The sequence below is a fragment of the Octopus sinensis genome, linkage group LG22 (genome assembly GCF_006345805.1).
Source record: "Octopus sinensis linkage group LG22, ASM634580v1, whole genome shotgun sequence".
In the NCBI taxonomy this organism is placed as follows: domain Eukaryota; kingdom Metazoa; phylum Mollusca; class Cephalopoda; order Octopoda; family Octopodidae; genus Octopus; species Octopus sinensis.
This window is the reverse complement of record NC_043018.1, coordinates 4942632-4955131: the sequence shown is the minus strand read 5'-3', so window position 1 is coordinate 4955131 and position 12500 is coordinate 4942632. Positions and strand designations below refer to the sequence as shown.

At 41.6% G+C, this 12500-nt stretch overlaps 1 protein-coding gene across 1 annotated transcript in view; it reads left to right on the top strand.

Moving 5' to 3' along the window:
* LOC115223202 (transcription factor COE1) overlaps positions 1-12500 on the top strand; it is a 93779-nt gene that overhangs the window by 80908 nt on the left and 371 nt on the right. Inside the window, exons 6-7 of the mRNA XM_036512096.1 lie at positions 7642-8133; positions 12439-12500. The exon at positions 12439-12500 is cut by the window's right edge and continues 371 nt beyond it. Of these exons, the coding sequence (XP_036367989.1) occupies positions 7642-8133; positions 12439-12500 (554 nt within the window). The remainder of the gene's footprint in view (positions 1-7641; positions 8134-12438) is intronic.

Below are 12500 nucleotides of genomic sequence, written 5' to 3'. Positions count from 1 at the left end.
TGTTTTTTGATCGGTTTTATCAACATGTTACGTGTTTTATCTGTATTGTATGACATAAATAAACGCTCAACATAATCATACATTTATCATATACATATTCATATACATACATGCATACGTACATACATACATATATATATATATATATATATATACACACAAATAAAAATACATAGATATAGAGAGAGATATGTATACATATATGTGTGTGTGTGTAGATATGTATGTATGTGTATACACGTATATATGTATGTATATACATACATACCCTACCTGTGTATAGAAAAATGCAGCCCTTATGTTGTGAGAGCATTTATTTTATACAAGGCTGACATATCGCTCGATGTGTTAAAAATTACCGGACTAACACGGAACTATACTTAAATACGGAACGCTATATAATTATAATGAAATAACTCGAAACACACACTCACACAACACAATCACACATACACACACACACTACACAATCACACATACACATACACACTCACACAACACAATCACACATACTCATACACACACACACATCCAACTAGTGCATACTCTCCCGTGTCATGATCTCACACTGAAGAGTTTAATCTCAGTTGCACAAATGGGGGAGACCTTATGTCAGGGTGTGCATATAAGAAAGAGGTGACTTTACTGGGCACAAACGCTTAACACAATACGTTTCGGCTAATCTCGTGGCTTCCAGAAGTTAAACAATTACTAGCAAAACTGTCGGCATTGGCCGAAATATTGCGATCGAGATAGTTTTAAGGGTTTCCTTTGGCATATGTTCGCCTTCTCTGTCTTGTGATATTAAACATGAACTGGTTTGTTCTTTACTCTTCCATTTGGTGGTGTAACTTGTTTCGATAAGGCCATTGCCGATCTCTTTCCTCGGTTTCTGAAAGAGGCAGAATAATTATGTGGGGGGGGGGGGGATGAGAGAATGTGTTTTGTGTTATATGAACTAATAACCTAATAACTCAACTATTACTTCTCTTATTTGATAAACCTGAAATCATTCTAAGTTACCTACCCGGGTGGGGGCGAATTTTGGCACCATGTACGTGTGCGTGACCGTGTGCGTATAACATTACAGAGAGCATTTACTTTCGTTTATGCTTCGCCCCATTTTACGCCAATATCTTCCCTACAACTACCAACAGCACTATGATCCCCACTTCCACCCCCATATTATCACCACTACCACCGCCATTACCCTACTATACAATCTCTACTACAAGCTTACCATCGACACCACCAGCTGTCACGTTCGGCATGTTCCATTGGATCAACGGTGACGGGGGCCGAAATAATCTGTGTCTACTCGTAACTACGCCCGTACCTAGAAAAACGATTAGCGGGTTACCTCTCCACACCCGCTTACAAGTGACGGCTGGCTTTCCCACACAGTACTGCACAAGATGGCAAGCTACATTTATATAGAGAAAATTCAGGAGTTATTTAATGTTTACAATTCCAGAAGTACGAATTGAATATTAAACTAGTGTTGTTCGTCATACGGCGCATAATTTTAGAAATATATTTTTATCACCGTTGATAATAGAAGAAAGCGTTGAGGCTGCGAGCGGGCAGAATCGCCAGCAAAGCGAGGAGAATGCATTGCGGCATTTCGTCCGTCTTTACGGTCTGAGTTCAAATTCCGCCGAGGTTGACTTTGCTTGTCGTCCTTTCAGGATCGACAAAACAAATACGAGTTGAATACCGGGGTCGATGTAATCGACTTTCCCCCCACCCCGCCCCGAACTTATTCCAAAACACGGAACCAATATCAAGAAATATAAAATCCAGGCAATAATTAAGATTTCTTGCTGTTTATACAGAATGGTGAAACGAATTATAATTTTCAAAAGAAAAATCTTTATTCTCTTTTTACTCTTTGCTTGCCACCAAACCTAGTATGTGCACTCATCTTGTACCTCTCTTTACACGCATAGACACACAAACTCTCTCTCTCTCTCTTTCTCTCTATCTCCCCCTCTCTCTCTCTCCCCTCTCTCTATCTCCCCTCTCTCTATCTCCCCTCTCTCTCTCTCTCTTCCCCATCTCTATACAATGCAAAGCGTGACTGGGGAAAATATCAATCAACCAGCATTTACATCTTCTTTTGAAAAATAGAGATTATTGTTTTGGTCGATCTTAAGATTTCAACCATTTTTGTTCATATGAGATTGTCTTTTTTGTTATTGTTGCTGTTGTTTTTTGTTTTGTTTGTTTGTTTTTCGTTTCTTTTTTTATTTCTAACATCAAGCGATCGTTTAAAATCAAATGCGGACGAAATTTCGTTTACAGAAGTGTGAAGAATACGTTAACCCTGATTGTAAAATCTCCCTCATTGGTTCTTGCATTTCGTATCGTCTGTCTGTGTGTGTGTGAGAGAGAGTTTTATCCCACCATGGCCCTACCTGTGCAACACTTTTGTTGTCCAATTCGTGCAGTGTTGTCACCCTTAAAATTGTTATTTTATTTTCTTTTAGTTGATTTTACTTCATTTTCTCTTCTCCGCTTCATACTTCACACTTTCTGTTTATATTATCCGTATTGATCTCTGGTTTGTTCTGTCGGCGGCCATTTTAACTCCTTCGATCGCCGTTCTAGCCGTAACCATCCCGTTAATTAATTATTTATTTGAGTTTGTTTTTTAAAATTTTTGCATGACATATTGTTTGTTTATTCTTTTTTGTTTTGATTTTTTTTAATACTGTCGAATGTTTAACTCCATTTTCCACTTTTTAAGGGGGCAGAGAATGGTTCGACGGCCATTTCACTATGACAGCGCAAAGAACCCCACACACGTTGGCTTTGCTTTATTAATGGTGGACTTTGTTGGTTACGGTGGTGGTCGTGGTGGCGATGGTGGTGGTTGTGGTGGTTGTGGTGGTGGTGGTGGTGATGGAAGTGGTGGCAGTTGCCGTTTATCGGTGATGTTAGGTGCGATACTAATAGAGGCTAAGTGATGGTGTTGGTGGTAGTAGTGTTGCTCGTGGAGGTGGTAGTAATGGTGGTGATGCTACTGCTGATACTGGTGGTGATGGTGTTGTTGTTGTTGTTGTTGGTGGTGGTGGTGGTGGTGGTGGTAGTGTTGTTGTTGTTGTTGTTGTTGTTGGTGGTGGTGGTGGTGGTGTTGTTGTTGTTGTTGTTGTTGGTGGTGGTGGTGGTGGTGGTGGTGGTAGTGGTGGTGTTGTTGTTGTTGTTGTTGGTGGTGGTGGTGGTACTGGTGCTGGAGATTTTGTTGTTGGTGGTGGAGGAGGTGCTAATGGCGTTGGTAGTGGTGTTGATGTTGGCCGTGATACATTACTTGAGGGCGGTGTAATGTTGAAGTGTTAATGTCGGTGACACAGTATTAGTAGTAGTAGAGTTGGTGGTGAGGTAGCGTTGATGGCGGTGTTGTGTAGTGTTAGTAGCAATCTTAGTGTTAGTGCTGTAGTATTGGCAGTGGTTGTTATTTCTATAGTTTTCACTCCTTGACCAAAATATTCAACCTCCACTAAATTAACCAGCATCATCATCAACATAAACATCAGCAACTACTGCTACTACTTTTACAACAATTACTACACAACCACCAGCACAACTACTACCCCTACTACCCACTACTACTACTACTACCGTTACTACTACTCACACCACCACCACTACTACTATTACTACTATACTCTCCACCGCTGCTGCCATTTATATTTTTACGGTCGTGTTCGTACACGACCGTAAGCACAACTACCACAACAACGGCAACAACGACGAGCACCACCACCACAACAACAACCGCACCATCACCACTACCACATCCAACACAACTACATCACCCACCGCAACAACTACCAACACCACTACCACCGCCATCACCACGACTACCACCACCAGTACAACCAGTAAAGCCCCAACTTCACCCGGCCCCATCGCCACTATTACTCCCCTCCAACGTGAACACCGCCTCACTACACCACTGCCACCTCCCGTACCTTACTACATTAAGTCATTTTTCACAGCTTTCACCGCCATTTACCACTTTCCCATATTTTAGCTCTTGCTTCTTTATTCTATCTCTGTTTTGCGCGCGTGTGTGCGTGCGTGCATATGTGCCTGTACCTATATACATCTACGTGTGTATATATGTATACATACACGTGCATACACACAAGGGCATAACACGCGCATGCATGCACAAACACACATACAAATGCACATGATTTGTGTGTATTTTTTATATGTACGTATGTATGCATATGCATACGTATATATATATATACATATACATATATATATATATATATATATATATATATATATATATATATATATATATATATATAATATATATATATATATATGTACACACACATATATATGTACGTGTATATGTTTGTGTACATACAATTATACATAAATATATACATATGTCAATATATGTTATTATGTACATAAATATCATATGCACAATAAACAGAAAAAGAATCAGAACCAGCGTTTCCTTACACCGCGAGTAACAAGCAGGTTGTCGGTTCTATTCCACAAGTCTTATCGATTGTCCCCCTGCAACCACAATGAGATACACCTCTAGGAATTTTCGGCTATTTTCGGGGAATTATCAGGGCGTGCAACGAGCCAAATATTATCGCTGCCAATAATGTTCATTTATAGGATCCCCATGTTAGGTTATCCCATATATTGCAGCATCAGTTTATAGGCATGCCTATAACTCATCTCTTTCGTCCGTTTTCTCAGTTTCTCTTCAGTTTTGAAGATCAGACAAACACTTCTATAAACTTTACTCGTACCAGTGAAACATATCTCACGTTCATACATCATCTAAGGTTTACTTTTAACTGATCCTCTGAAGGCATAACGAAGCCTATTCCAGCTTAACTGAGCAGGAGTATGTCATCGTCTTCTCTGGATAAAAACCACGGGCAAGGAGACGCACACCTTTGTAACATATCGTTGCCATGTCTCTTTCTTTGATTGGACTCGACGCCTGTTTACAACTTCCCTTTGGCTTATATTAAGATCATTTATTAATATCTTACAAGATTTCTGCACCTTCTGTTACTGTCGTTGTTGTTGTTGTTGTGGCTGCTGCTACTGCTGTTGTTGTTGTCGTCGTCGTTGTTGTTGTTGTTGTTGATGATAATGATGAGGAGGAGGAAGAGGAAGAGGATGACGATGATGGTGATGTTGATGACGCCGACGACGAGCTTAGAAAGAAGCTGGTCCTGCAACACATCGGACAATGTAACACAATGGTCACATCACGTGGCATTGGTAGTGAAGCTGGTGTTTGGTCTGTTGCACACCCCCACCCCGAACACCTGAACACTCCAAGGAGCCGCAAATGGTGCTGGAATTGATGGGACACCAATTTCTGGGGCCTACTCTTACTGTTGCTCACTCTTCTGCTACCTGCCCCTCTCTTCCTCCCTCTGTCAGTCTCCTTCCTCTCTCTCTCTCTCTCTCTCTTCTTCTCCTCCTCCTTCTCTCTTTTTCTGGTTCCTCGTAGCAGAAAGCCTTCTAGTTATTCTTAATTCTTCAAATGTTGTCGTTGTTTCAGATAGTGGTGGTAGTAGTAGTAGTAGTAGTAGTAGTATAGTAGTAGTAGTAGTGGTGGTGGTTGCTGCTGCCTCTGGTTTCTGGTTCCGTGTGTTAAATTAGGACTGCTTCTTCTTTCGGTTTTACCTGTTTGTCTCTTTGTAAATTTCCATTTTCTGTTAATCTTTCTTTATTTTTAAAATTCTGTTCATTATTTCCTTTCATTTCCTTTTTATGCATTCAAAAAACATTCCATCGCCTATTTTCTCAGAAGAGGCGTCTCCAGTACATTTGGCTTTCTTCATAACACCTCTTACTCTCCCTCCTTGTGGAAGACGCCTTATTGAATAGATTGTAAAGAATATTTTTCGAGGAAAATAATATATCTTAAAAATAAAAAAAAAACAGCAATAAAACTAAAAAATATTTTGTTTATCCAAGCTTTTGGAAGTGAAGTCCAAACGTTTCGAAGTCATCTGTTCGCAAAATAATCCAAGAGGGGAACATTTTTTCCTTCCTCCGGTAAAATTTCGTAATAATCCAATTTTCTCACAGCTGTCTCGAGAGACATCCTTATGCTCCGATGTTAGAAGAAGAAGAAGAAGAAGAAGAAGAAGAAGAAGAAGAAGAAGAAGAAGAAGAAGAAGAAGAAGAAGAACAACAACAACAACAACAACAACAACAACAACAATTTCCTTTTTGGCTACAAAGAATTATATATAGAATAAAACGTTGAAATATGGAGTGCGGCATATTGGAATAACGTGTAAAGATGGACGAAAGAAGGTTGTAGAGAAGCAAAGAGAGGAGTGAGGACATTATACAATGAACAAATTAAAAATTTCGATAAAACTACAGATTCTCAAAAACGAAATAATTTAAGCAAGTTATAACATTTAAGAATTCATGAAAGGCGCAGGCGTGGCTGTGTGGTAAGAAGCTTTCTTGCTAAGCACATGGTTCGGGTTCAGTGCCACTGAATGGCACCTTTGACAAGTGTCTTCTATCACAGCCTGGGGCCAACCAATGCTTTGTGAGTGGATTTGGTAGACGGAAACTGAAAGAAGCCCATCTCGTGTGTGTGTGGTGTGTGTGCACGTGTGTGTGTGTGTGTGTATGTTTGTATGTGCGTGTGTGCCTTTGTATTTGTGTTTGTCCCCCACCACCGCTTGATAACCGGCGTTGGTGTATTTACGTCCTCGTAACTTAGCGTTTCAGCAAAAGATATCGATAGAATAAATACCGGAGCTTTAAAAAGTAAGTAGTGAGGTCGCTTCATCCGCAGTCTAATAATGGAAGCAAGAAAAAGAGAAAAAATCACTCAGTTAATCATCTGGCACATCAGTCAGAAGACGTGGGTAGGACTAAAGATTGGTGACTGACCGGGTCAAGCTTCCCGCTTTCAGTCCGTGGATGTTTACGGCGCCAAGACAAGACTTCTCAATCTTGGTTTCTTCACCCGTTCTGCAGGCTTCTAAGCTTCATCTAGAGGTTAATTTTTATTCTTAAGGGTCTTCTTTTCTTTTTCTTTTTTCTTTTTCTTTAATCTTTTAATCAATCCATTGTGAGGATGCATAGCCTCGTGGCTCGGGTGCTGCATTCACGATCACGCGATCGCGGGTTCAATTTCCAGACCGTATGGTTCTTGAGCAAAACATTCCATATCCCGTTACTCCGCAATTACTTCGACTACTGACACGTGACACACTGTTCACCTGTTCAGGTAACATCGATTTGATGGGCGGGGGGAGATAATGTACGGCACAACATACATCTGGTCACTGCAAACAAATCATTTGTGCAGGTCATTCGTCAAAAGCTAAAGCGTTCCTATTTCCTCGTCGACGGGAAAGTCCATCACACTGCAGCCAGCAATTCTCCCTTCTTCTTCGCTCTCTACGTCCTCATGGTCGCAATTCTTTCAACGTTGTACACATTTTATCGATCTGGGAACATCAAACGGTTCATTTGCGTTTCTTTCTTCTTCTTCTTCTTCTTCTTCTTTTTTCCGTAAAGGGATGCGAATCAACACACCGGTTTGCACCGGTAAACATTGAATTTGTTTTTGTCACTAATGTCTTCTTCTGTCCTCTTCAACAAAAGGTCTGCTGCCGCCACCGTTCTCGCCGCCACCACACCCACCACTTCCACCACTGCCGCCGCCACCACCACCATCACGCCCACCATCAGTGATTTCCAGTAGTTCCTGTCAGTTGTCATCCATGGGCTTCGGTTCGATCGCCAGCGACGCCTTATCCCAATCGTCGCCCTACCTCGGACACACAAACAGCCTCGCCGTCAACAGCCTCATCAACAATAGTCATCTCCATCACAACAACAGCAGCAACAGCAACAACTACAACAACAACAGTAGTAGCAGTCCTCACAGTAGCAGTCACAGCAGCAGCAACAACAACAACAACAACAGTACTGATATGAACAATGTATATAGTGCAGCGAGTGGCGGGTCTTTCACGTTTTCGCCCGTCAACATGGTCAGTGTTGTGAAAGAGAAGAGTGCATTCGCACCTGTGTCACGAATGAGCAACAGTCCACTCGGAATGTGTACGGCACCTGTGCGCAGCAGTCTGCAAGGTAAGTGAACACGTGGACACATAAACAGTAACAAAACACTCACACATGTCCTCTCTCTCTCTCTCTCTCTCTCTCTCCTTCTTTCTCTCTCAAAATAGATAGATAGATAGATAGATAGATAGATAGATAGATAGATAGATAGATAGATAGATAGATAGATAGATAGATATTAACACAGGCACGTGTGGGCCAAACATAGGTGCCAACCTGGGAATTCTACTCTCGAATACCAAAGTTCGAGTAAAATATTGTGATTTATTGAAACTGGAAAACTTCAGATACTGTCATTTACATTTGACGGATATTTGTCCTCATCTTCTTTGTTGTTAACACAACGTTTCGGCTGATATACCCTCCAGCTTTCTTCAAGGGTAATATCGATCCTGGGTTCTCATTCCTAAGGTATTTTTTCGATGTTGTTGTTGTTATTATTATTATTATTATTATTGTTGTTGTTGTTGTTGTTGTTGTTGTTGTTGTTGTTGTTCAGGTCAGTGCTTTGAATCGAACTCGGAATCTTGGGGTTAGTAGCCCGCGCTCTTAACCACTACGCCTTGGGCAATTATGGAGTGAATTTTAGGGCCTATAAATCTATTTTTCTATCCTTCCTTAATACCAGTTCCCATATGCTGCTCATATCTGCACTCGGTCTGCTTAGGAGGTAGTGGTGTCCTAGCATATGTGCTGCTTCTTTTAGTTTTCGTATTTTCCAGTGGTGTTCTCTGTCTATTATTTTAACTTCATCCCACAGGGGGAGATGGTTTCCATTTTTCCATACATGATCAGCTATACCCGATTTATCAATATCTCCCCGTGTCAGCTTTGCGATGTTCCTCTACCCTTATTTTGAGTGGGAGGCATGTTTCGTATAACCTACTACAGCTGCATGGGATGGAGTACACACAGTCTTTGGTCATATTCTCTTCTATTGGTGGTTTTACGCGAAGGAGATATTTGCCAAGTGTTGTATTATTCTTGAATACTGTCCTGATGTCATATGGGCCGCATATCTTTTGTATCTTTTCGTACAGTTTTTTGGCCTCATCCTCTCTCCTCTTCATAACTGGAGTGGATAGTATACTTTTGGAGTAGTTGTTACTTAACAGATCGTTATTGAGCTTAATCGTTTCTTCGTGGTGGGTATCACGATCGCTACTTATATTCTTTGCTCGATTTTTTAGGCACTGAGCAATCCCTCTCTTTACACTGTATGGATGGTGGGAATTGAAATTGTGATATCGTCCAGTAAAGGTCGGCTTGTGGTATACGGATGTCCTGAATCCATACTTGGTGCGTGTTGTTAATACGTCCAGGAATGCCAGCTGGTTGTCTTTTTCCTTTTCCATTGTGATCTGTAAGGGTGGTTTTATAGAGTTCACATGATCTAACAGCACTTGGACATCTTCCTGGTGGGGCCAGAGTATAATGGTGTCATCAACATATCTTAGCCATAGTGTTGGTTATAGTGGTGTTGATCCTAAAGCCAAATTCTCAAAGTATTCCATGTATATATTGGCTATTACCGATCATAATGGCGAACCCATAGCTAAACCCGCCTCTTGTATATATATATATATATATATATATATATTATATATATATATAATATATATATATATAGTGTGTGTGCTTCACCAGTTGGGACTTTGGTGAACAGGCTTATCACATCTAGACTCACCATCTGGTTGGATTCAATGAGGGTATCTTTGATCAATTCTGTGAAGTGGATGGAAGTCTTCACGTAAGATGTTGACTTTTCTGCTAATGGACTGATTATATCCACAAAGAAGCGGCTCAGTGGATGACATGCTGAACCTCTACAGCTCACTGTACCATTTTTGGGAATCTTAGGGAGACCGTACATGTGTGGTAGTTTACTGTGGTGTTGAGTCTGTATTTAATTGGTGTTAAGTGATCCTTGTTCTTGATCAAGATCTGTGACGACTTCCTCTCTGTTTTCAGAGTGGGGTTTTTCTTTTCTTAGCTGTAGCTACCATCACTTATAAGACTTGCCAACTTTTCAGAGTAGTCAGGCTTGTTCATCACTACTGTAGCATTTCCCTTGTCCGCTGGAAGTATTATGATGGAATTGTCACTCTGTAGTCTTTTTGGTGGGTATATCAGCCGAAACGTTGTGTTAATAACAAACAAGATGAGGATAGATATCCGTCGAATGTAAATAATGTAGATAATTCCTCACCTCTTAAATATAGAACTGTATTCAGATACTGTTATTCCGAATTTTACACAACTAGTCTTCAAATCTTATATTTAAAACCCTACGAGGTGGTATCAAAAGGTTTCCGGACTAGTAATGTTTAATAGAATTAACTTATTTATCTCCTTCGAAATAGTCACCTTGCGCAGCACTACACCCGTCCCAGCGTTCCTGTTACGTTCTCGACAATGGTGTTAAAACGGCGACCTTTGAGCTGCGTCTTCATTCAGCGGAAGAGACAGAAGTCTGCAGATGCTAAACCTGGCGCAAAGGGCAGCTGCAGAAATGATAGCATCTTTTAGGCGGAGGAGAGCCCAGTGACATAGGTGCACTGTTGTCGGGAAGAATCTAATTCTTCGCGCTCAGCAGATCCGGACGCTTTCGCCGAATGTCTTCCCTCAAACGCTTCCAAACGTCTGAGTAGAGCTCTCGATTGATGCTCTGGCCCCGGGGGGACGAATTCTCCAGGCAGAATACCACATTTCCGGGAGTGACGCTCGAGACAGGTCTCTCAGATCGCTCGTCGTCTCTCAGGGACGTTCTTCCACTTTTGAAGCATTGCGTCCCACCCATTGCCTCGTCGCCAAAGCATGTCCAATATCTCTGTAGCAGACTTCCCAAATTTACTACAAAATTTCACGTTGGCTTTTTCTTCCAACTTCCTGTCCATGACAAAAATCGCAGGCTACATCAGACACGTGATCGCAAAAACACAAATTTCACAACTTGCGAAGTAAACACAGTGATATCGCTCGGTACACAGACTCATGAAAGTACTACTAGATTTCCCTGTTCAAGCAACCGTGTGCTGCCATCCATTGGCGCGCTACGGAACTAGTCCTGAAACTTTTTGATACCACTTCGTATCTTAAAATATATATTTATAGCCGCGTGGTTAGTAGTTCACTATGCAACCACGCGATTTCGGGTTCAATTCGCTGTGCGGCACCTTGGACAAATATCTTCTACTATGGCCCTGGGCCGACAAAAACATTGAGAGTGAATTTGATTGACGGGAACTGTGTGGAAGCTCGTTGCAATCTTTTTCGAGAAACGGACCTCATGAGACATGGCCCACCGTCTGTCCGAGCAGCACAACTAAAAACAAAAATCCAAGTATGTTTTCTTCGCTATGCCATTGAGAAAGCGGCGCAGGTGGCAGTTTGCCAATGACCCTTCAACCTGACTGAAACAGGTAAAAGATTAAATATATAAATTAATTTCAGCTTCTTCAACGACCTCAACTGCGCCATTTGCTTACCTTAGCCATGTCCATGATAGCTTCAGAGTCTGCCCACCTAGATTAATGCGTCATTAACCTTTTTTATGATTTCATATTTTATTTTCCATAACCCTTTCGCCCACTCTCTCACCCTCTTTCACTCTTTTACTCTTTATCCTTGTCTCTCACTCTGTCTCTCTCTCTTTTTCACTGTCCCTCTCTCTTTCTCTGTCATTGTTTGTTTTTCTCTCTTTCTCTCTCCCCTTCTCTCTCTCCTTCTCTCTCTCCCCTTCTCTCTCTCCCCTTCTCTCTCTCCCCTTCTCTCTCTCTGTCACTGCTTGTCTCTTTCTCTATTTCTCTTTCCCTCTTCCTTTCTCTCTCTCTCTCTCTCTGTTTGTCTCCCTCTCTGTCTCTCTCCCTCTCTTTTTCTCTCTCTCTCTGTTTCTCTGTTTCTCTGTCTCTCTGTTCCTCCTCTCTCTCTCTCTTTCTCCCTCTCTCTCTCCCTCTCTGTCTTTCTCCCCCTCTCTCTCTCTGTCTCTCTCTCCCTCTCTTTTTATCTCTCTGTTTGTCTCCCTCTCTGTTTCTCCCCTCTCTCTCTCTTTCTCCCTCTCTCTCTCTCTCTTTCTCCCTCTCTCTCTCTCTCTCTTTCTCCCTGTCTCTCTCCCTCTCTGTCTTTCTCCCCCTCTCTCTCTCTGTCTCTCTCTCCCTCTCTTTTTATCTCTCTGTTTGTCTCCCTCTCTGTTTCTCCCCTCTCTCTCTGTTTCTCTCTCTCTCTCTCTCTCTCCGTTTGTATCATCCTTTTGTGTATCAATTCCAATCAATTAAATATTTTTAAACGAATTCTTTTTCCTTCCATTCTCTTCAGGTTTCGGTAGTATGATGTCTCCGCCGTTCCCCACATTCAGCCCTTATGCTTTGCCATCGTGC